Source organism: Verticillium dahliae, genomic scaffold (genome assembly GCF_000150675.1).
Source record: "Verticillium dahliae VdLs.17 supercont1.15 genomic scaffold, whole genome shotgun sequence".
NCBI classification, from domain to species: Eukaryota; Fungi; Ascomycota; class Sordariomycetes; order Glomerellales; family Plectosphaerellaceae; genus Verticillium; species Verticillium dahliae.
In genome coordinates, this window is record NW_009276934.1 from 778,262 (window position 1) to 786,222 (window position 7,961).

Here is a 7,961-nt window from a genome sequence, read left to right on the forward strand (position 1 = left end):
CGCACATCACATGCAATGAAGGGCAGGTCGTCAAAACTCAATTGACGCTACTCGCCCACCGAAGCTCAGCCGTCCCGTTTCACAGCTTCGTTGCACAGCCATGCCAATCGAGAGCTCCCGCCCACGCAGCCCAACGCCTCCCTAAACTCTATTCAGCACAACATGTCATACGCAGCCCTCCTCCCAGAGCTGGACCCCGCCCCCCCTTCCCAAAGCCTAGATCCGATAGAATCAAGAAGCCAGTCCCATGTGTGGCCTGCAAACGTACTTCTTCGGCTCACCATTTCATCTTGCCGACTGTGCATCTCAGCCGCCGAGGTGGAGGGAGCTTCGATTGGACGTCCTCGAACCGTGCACACTAGTCTCATCACAGCTTCGGCGGGAGCGCGGGCTGTACTTGTACTGTAGAAGTAGGGGCAAGGAACGTGAGCCGACTGGAGAGGCTGTGGTACGCGCCCGCCGCCCACGGAACACACCTACCCCGCGTCTGGCCGTGAGCACGCTCGTCGAGGCTGCTCAGCTGCTTGTTCGGCATCCCACGACGTGACTTTGGCGTCTGGTTGTGGACGGGTGCAGCGAGTCCCACGGTTGGCTGAATGAAGGCTTCAGAGCATGTCTGAATGCAACCTGCTGAAGAGAGCGCCGTTGCATGCCGGTGGCGTCTGAGGGCTTGTGACTGTGACTGTTGCCTGGGCGGTGGCATATGACGTGAAGAAAAAGCAAAGCAACGCGATCGACGATGGGTATAAAGACCAGTCTCATGGGCTGTTGAGCAAGATCTGATGAGAAGCTGCTGAAGCATCAGATTCGACTTGAGCACAGAAGTAGCTAACCGCGCTTACATCCATACACCACTACGCAAGAGCACCAACCTCCAATATCATCATGTCAGGAGAGATCATCCCCGGCGAGTGGCTCGTCACCCTCAAGCCCTATGCCAACGAGTCCATCGATTCGGAGCACGCCTCCCTGCTGAGCACGCGCACCGCCGACCCGGACACGCACTTCAACTGCGATGTGCAGTGCCACTTTGCCCTGCCCGAGCTGCGCGGCTACAGCGCAAAGTTCGACGACGCCACGCGCGCCGAGGTCGAGGCCCTGCCCGAGGTCCAGGCCGTCGAGCCGCTGCAGGTATACCGCCACTGCGCCGCCGCCGGCGCGACGGCCGTGCAGTCCAACGCGCCCTGGGGCCTGGCGCGCATCTCGCAGCGGGGCCGCGTGGCGCCCGCGGGACCGTGGGAGTACAAGTACGACGCCAACGCCGGCGCCGGCACCGTGGCGTACATCCTCGACACGGGCATCCGCGACACGCACGAGGAATTCGAGGGCCGGGCGTCCAAGGGCCCGACATTCTCGCAGGGGCGGCCGGCGAGCGACGAGGACCGCGACGGCCACGGCACCCACGTCGCCGGCACCATTGGCGGCAAGACGTACGGCGTGGCGAAGAAGGCCGAGCTCGTGGGCGTCAAGGTCTTCAACGACGACCCGCAGCCTGGCGCGACCAATGCCGATATCATCAGGGCGCTCGAGTGGGTCGTGGACCAGGTCAAGTCGCATGGCAAGCCTTCGGTCGTCAACATGAGCCTTGGCGGCGGCGCTTCGGCGGCGCTTGATGCGGCGGTGGCTTCGACTGTCAGGGTTGGTATCGTGGTCGTTGTCGCGGCTGGCAACGATGGCGTGAGTAGAACCTCGGGTGATAAGCTTTGTGCCTCTGGACGCTGACATGTTCCGAACAGCGACTTGCTGATCGCGGGTCACCGGCTCGCGAGCCCCTGGCCATTACCGTTGGAGCGTCCGACGTCAAGGATGCCGGGGCGATTTTCACGAGCTCGGGCAAGGGTGCGTAGTCTGGCATACCGTGACCATGAGAAAAAGGCGCTCACATTGACCAGTTGTCGACATCTTCGCGCCTGGCGTAGATATCAAGTCTTCGTGGAACACTGGCGACGATGCCGTTGAATCTCTCGACGGGACATCGATGGGTAGGTCTCCTAACCAAGGCCTTGGCGATTTTAATCAAAAAGAAGAACCCTAACATTTCTACAGCGTCTCCCCACGTTGCGGGCGCCGTCTGTTACCTCTTGAGCCAGAAGAGGGTGGAGCCCCTCCTCGTGATGCCACAGCTGCTGGGCTGGGCGGACAAGAACAAACTGACAGGGCTGAAAGACCGGACCATTGACGCGCTGCTCGTAGTGTCAGACAATTAAATCTCGATGATGTGTCGGTCAAGCTGTGGTACCAGGGCATAAACGACCAGCAAAGGGAAAGGGGGGTGGTTTTGAAATGCCGCGGCAAGGTGCTCTGGCTTGGGTCGATTTTGTTCGTGACGCAGTGTGCAGATCTATAGTCGCTCTCGCCCCGAAATCGCAACGCTTTCCTCAACTCTTGTGTCTCCGTTCTTCTCCAGCATGTCATGCGCCCCTTCCTCACGCCCAGAGATGTGCCTGAAGATGACCTCTATTCTGTTTCCCTCCTTCGGTTCGTCAACCCCGCCCTCCGTTGTAATCGGCACCGCCCGCCTTGCGCAACCTCTTGACAATGTCTTGCAGGTCGAGATCGCTCTTGTCGCTCGCGTTGACCTGGATGCTGTGGTGCGCCAGGACGCGACGGACCTCGCCGGCCTCGATGCTGACGCGGGCTTTCCGCATGACCTTTGTGTTCTCGCCGATCCAGACGATGAGGGCGAATTTGACGCGGGTGTTCTCCGAGTCGTTGGCATACTCGACGCGCACGTAGCCGTACTGCACCTGGTCGTCCTGCAGCTCGGCGGCGAGGGCCGTGACGTCGCCGGTGCCCGTCTTGGTGAGGGTGAGGTCTTTCGAGGTCGGCGACGGGTTCGCGACGAGGAGCCAGGTGATGTCGTCCTTGTCGGAACGGACGGCGTCGTAGGCGGCGGCGACCTCGGGGGAGCTGAGGCCGGACATGGTGAGCGAGGCGGACGTTGTTTCGTGGATAGCGAGCGAGGTGCCGAGCAATGGGACTCAATCGCGGCGTGGCCAAAGGGGATTCTCGGGATGCGGGCGACTCGGCCAAGGGGAGGGTTGCGGTGAGGCACAAGAGCGGCGCGGGGTGGCCTCGATCTAGAATTCGCCTCTTCAGGGTCGAAAATGGTTCCATGGGGGCGTCAATTGAGCGTTGCCCCACACGAGCCCCGCGATCTGTTATCTAATCGCATTCTGCATCCACAGACCAGGGGCTGACATGCTTGATGCCATCGACACTTTTGGAGGCAGCCGGAGCACCCTCCAGGTCCTTTCTTGCACTGACAGTGTCTCTTGCACTGACAGTGTCTCTTGCACTGACAGTGTCTCTTGCACTGACAGTGTCTCTTGCACTGACAGTGTCTCTTGCACTGACAGTGTCTCTTGAGGGAGTTCCAGATACTGATCATTATTGAAAGGTTCTACCCTGTACTCCATTCATTTGGCCACCCTATCTTCAATAGTCGCCCTCCATCATCACGGCAATGAGGCTTGACCAGGGTGGATAGTGATGGGTCGTGTTGGAAATGAACGGCATCATAGAGCCATGATACGGACATGTAATTTTGCTTGCTTGACTTCATACAAGGTAATTCAGCTGGTTACATTGATCAACCTCGGGCAAGTGGCGCGGGGTAAGATTGGAGTGGAATGAGGGTGCTGAACATCGGCATCGCGGTCAGTCATCTCCCAGATATACAAGCGACGGTACCCAGGGTCAAATATAATCTCGAGTCCGGCCCTAAGCAGCAAGAAAGTCGCTCGCAGCCTGGATGATGCCGTCACAGCATTCAATTGCCAGAATGACCCTATAATTCCATATCAGAGTGCTCTGCAAACGCATCACGATCAGTGCTCCGTTCCCAGATGCGTGACAAGACGTTGAAAGAGGAATCTTCTGGCTTGGCGGCTGTGCAAATACTAAAAATAAAGGCATCAATTAATTGTCTACAACAATGAAAAGGCTACCATGAGAGATCCTCCTTCAACGGACCCCTATCAGACTGTTGTCTGCCGAATCCCACCAATACCGTCGTGGCTATGCCCAAGGATCCGGCTGTGTATAGGTGGCGAGTACTTGTACAGCTCGCTGTCAGAACTCAGAAGAGCAGGCTCGGCACATTCGATACGCGTCAAGCCGCCAGGCGGCAAGATACGTACTGAACTGCATGTTGCATCGCACCTTCATTGGTCGCTTCACCACTTGGCCATTTCTTGAAGATCATCACTGCCCACTCCACAATCAGGCAACAGAATTTCCAATCCAGTCACCTGCGCCCCAAATCTGCCTTGTCCATCAAAAGGCAGAAGTCAAAAACTTACAGGCTTCACTGATACATGTCTCACTGATACATGTCTGTCATATAAGCTCAACGATTCCCACTTGAGGATTGACCTTTCTCATCACATTCATTGCTCAACACTTTGCATCGCGTCCTGTTTGCCAAACACCATGTCGCACAAGAATGAAAGCACGGATGAAACAGACTGCCGCAGTAGCATCGACCCGACAATGCTAGGAGTCGATGTTGAAAAGGCCAACTTGCTGCCGAAGCCATCGGCCTCATCCGACGACGAGATCCAAGCGACTTGGAAGACCAACGAGAGCCTCAAACATGAATCTTCTGCCGCAACTCATCATGACCCAGAGCAGTCTCCTACTCTCAACCACTCTGCAGTCCCTAGCTTTGTCGACAGACATCCCCATTTCAACATCACTGTACCCCTCTTTATTTGGCTCGTCAATCCATTCATATGGTGGAAGATGGGCTGGGACCCAAGGGGCACCTTGCTCATGGGCACTGCTCAGTCACTGGTCGCCATTGGGATCACCACTGCCATAGTACGTTCACATTCTTGACAATTATCCGGCGAGGAGCGATTTCTATCATATCTGTTCATATCTGTTCTGTTGAACTGACCACATCACTTCTGCAGTGGAGCTTCCTCACATCTGGGTCCCGGGATGAACACACTATCGACTGTTCCATCGACCGAACTGCGAATGCGGGGGAAGAGAAGTCTGGGACGACTGAGACTGCCGACAATGTCAAATCTCCCGTGCTAGATGCGCCTTATGCTTCCAAAAGACCAAGCACAGCGGAAGGCGCAGCTTCGTGGAAAACCAAGGGAACAAAGTCAACGGTAGTATTCCTGTGGATGATGGCCTTGGTTTCCGTCACAAACGCCCTCATCAGTCTTCCGTGGAGCCAGGCCAACCTGCATTCAACGAGAGCATGCCAGACACCTTCTCACCGCGGGTCTTTCCAATTAGGGAAGCATCGCGTTTCGATCGCGCCTCCTATAGAGTGCCAAATCAAGGTTACGGCGTATGCAGACTCGGTGGACAGCACCTTTCTTATAAGTGACGGCATCACGGAGAAGCTCGCTGGTTGCCTGAGACGCACCCCAAACCACCATCACTCTCAGATGCCCAACATTGAAACGTGTCTGGCCAAGATTGAAATCCCCGGCCACTGGAATGAGCCTGGGTCGACACGCGTGTCGACAGCAGTCGCCATGTGGGAATCGAAGCGTGATTGTTGATGGGCGTGGTAGACCTCCGCCAACGTATGTTGGTGTTGTCTTTCAAGCTCAAAGCACCTTGGACGAAGCACTTTGGGGATTGGAATACGGACCGAACCATCAATTTACCTATGGAAGGAATTGAATCTTTTTTCTAAGGCCGACTTCACTTTCTCCTCAAGATTTCACGGTCCCACTCGCCATCACATTCAAATATCACGTCATGGGGCGACCCCGCAACGCGCCAAGTTGGTACGATGGTGATCAGTGACCAAGCATCTAGATTATGATTTCGATGGATATGGAAACGTTTTCGTATACTTTCGCGGCTTGGTCCCTCAACTTACAAATTGAATGCACACCTAAAGAACGATCTCGCGTTCCAAGAGAGTTCCTGGCTTTTTAGTGCTCCCGCTCTCTTTTTCACAATTCAGTCAATTCGCCAGATGATGCCAAGTCAGGAGGGGTCTGATTATGATGCATGACTCGGCTTGCAAGGAGTTCGATTCATTCACTTGATTTCAATTTCTAAATCCCTGGCTACAGAGCTATCATGGCAAGAGTCTGAACCCCACCGGACCGCAGTCCTGCATGTCGCCATCGAAAGCTCCGCTACAGCCTCTGGATTTCGGGCGCCTCTGCATAATTATCGTAGTAGTGCCGGAAGCATGCTGATCTTAGGAAAGACGATCAGCAGTGGGTGAATGAGGACATCGGGATAGCGTTGCAGCGGCGGCCAAGATGAGCCTAACATGATTCGGGAAGGAGACCAACACAAAGGACTTGCGAACCACAAATCAATCGTTGATCAAAAACAGCTGGAGAATACAAAAGGACGGGGATACCCCGATGCAAAATGTTCGCATTAGGTTGCTGATCGTAAGACGTACCCTGCTCTTCAGTCACTCATGATGAGGTTCATCGCTGCCATCCACTTGGTTACCTTATTGGTTTCCGCCAACAGTATCGTGTCTTACGAAGGATATCAGGCTCTTCGCGTGCGTTTCGGAGGAGACCTCCCAGCCGTGCAAAGAAAACTCTCCAAGCTCTCGTATGACGAATGGGAGCGAACCGCTGACGATATCACGATCACACTTTCCCCCGAGCAAATTCCAGCCTTCAAGAGCCTAGGTCTTAAATATGACGTTATGCATGGTGACCTGGGCGCATCCATCAACGCAGAGTCTGCATCCGGCGCTGAGTGGAAGAGGCAAATTGATGACTTAGCTTGGTACGACTCTTATCACCCATACGATGACCACAAGGCGTACTTTGAGGAACTTCACGCGGCTCACCCGGATCACTCGGAAATCATCTCTACCGGAACTTCTTATGAAGGTCGAGACATTTTTGGCATTCATTTCTGGGGAGATGAGGGCCCCGGTAAGCCAGCAATTGTCTTCCACGGCACTGTTCACGCCAGAGAATGGATCACGGCACCCGTCATCGAATACCTAACCCTGCAGCTTCTGACCGGCTACCGCAACGACAACCAGACAACTGTCGCCCGGGACAGTTATGACTTCTACATCTTCCCTTTTGTGAACCCCGATGGTAGGTCAGGCAATGCATGCCAGCGAATTCTTGACTGACAGCCACAGGATTCGTCTACACGCAGACAAACGACCGCCTTTGGCGTAAAAACAGGCAGCCTCCTCCTAACAACTCGACAGTCTGCTGGGGCTGCGACATCAACCGCAACTGGCCCTACAAGTGGGATGCTAACCCGAACGGCGCCTCGGCTGACCCGTGCCACTTCGGCTACAAGGGTGAGGCCCCAGGCGACACCCCCGAGATGGCCGGCCTGCACGCCTTCATCGACCGGCTTCGCGACACGAACGGCATCAAGCTCTTCATCGACTGGCACAGCTACAGCCAGTACCTCCTCGCGCCGCTCAGCTGGAACTGCACCCAGTATATTCCCAAGCTGGGCCAGCACATCAACCTGGCACGGCGCGCGACGCAAGCCATTCGCGAGGTCGAGGGCACGCAGTTTGTCTTTGGACCGAGCTGTGCCACGCTTTACGTGGCTACAGGGTACAGCATTGACTATGCGTATAAGGTGGGCAAGGCTGACTGGGCATATCTCATTGAGCTTCGGGATACGGGGAATCACGGGTTCGTGCTGCCGCCGGCGCAGATCAGGGGGAGTGCAGAGGAGCAATGGGCGGGATTCAAGACGATTCTGCAGTATGTGGACGTTGAGGATATTTTTGAAGCCTGAATCTTTCACTACATGTTGCGAGCACACTAGGAAATACGAGGCCCGCATTGCCAATGTGCTCTATGCTCAAAATCTTGCCGGGAACACAGCGCCAGCGTATGGTTGTTGAGGTGGCTTTACGTATCCGAGTAAGTAATGCTATACAGTCGCGTGTCGCCGAAGACAATGATTTAGAGGAAGTCAATTTTTCTAGATAAAGTATGCAAGGTTTATGTTCCATCAGTCATATC

At 55.3% G+C, this 7,961-nt stretch overlaps 4 protein-coding genes across 4 annotated transcripts; 3 read left to right on the forward strand and 1 right to left on the reverse strand.

Moving 5' to 3' along the window:
• Positions 1 to 885: 885 nt before the first annotated feature.
• On the forward strand, positions 886 to 2,207 carry VDAG_07131 (proteinase R; the record flags this gene model as incomplete). The annotated part of the gene is made up of 4 exons (XM_009656036.1): positions 886 to 1,677; positions 1,737 to 1,839; positions 1,893 to 1,982; positions 2,047 to 2,207. The coding sequence occupies 4 exons, from the start codon at positions 886 to 888 to the stop codon at positions 2,205 to 2,207; spliced, it is 1,146 nt and encodes a 381-aa protein (XP_009654331.1).
• Positions 2,208 to 2,483: 276 nt separating this feature from the next.
• Positions 2,484 to 2,924, reverse strand: VDAG_07132 (coactosin; the record flags this gene model as incomplete). Its single annotated transcript, XM_009656037.1, has 1 exon — positions 2,484 to 2,924. The coding sequence occupies one exon, from the start codon at positions 2,922 to 2,924 to the stop codon at positions 2,484 to 2,486; it is 441 nt and encodes a 146-aa protein (XP_009654332.1).
• Positions 2,925 to 4,287: 1,363 nt separating this feature from the next.
• Positions 4,288 to 5,667, forward strand: VDAG_07133 (uncharacterized protein). Its single transcript, XM_009656038.1, has 2 exons — positions 4,288 to 4,695; positions 5,421 to 5,667. Exons 1-2 carry the CDS (start codon positions 4,508 to 4,510, stop codon positions 5,650 to 5,652), a joined length of 420 nt encoding a protein of 139 aa, XP_009654333.1. The 5' UTR covers positions 4,288 to 4,507; the 3' UTR covers positions 5,653 to 5,667.
• A 748-nt stretch (positions 5,668 to 6,415) lies between these two features.
• On the forward strand, positions 6,416 to 7,731 carry VDAG_07134 (carboxypeptidase A5; the record flags this gene model as incomplete). Its single annotated transcript, XM_009656039.1, has 2 exons — positions 6,416 to 7,061; positions 7,109 to 7,731. The coding sequence occupies 2 exons, from the start codon at positions 6,416 to 6,418 to the stop codon at positions 7,729 to 7,731; spliced, it is 1,269 nt and encodes a 422-aa protein (XP_009654334.1).
• Between the last annotated feature and the right edge of the window lie 230 nt (positions 7,732 to 7,961).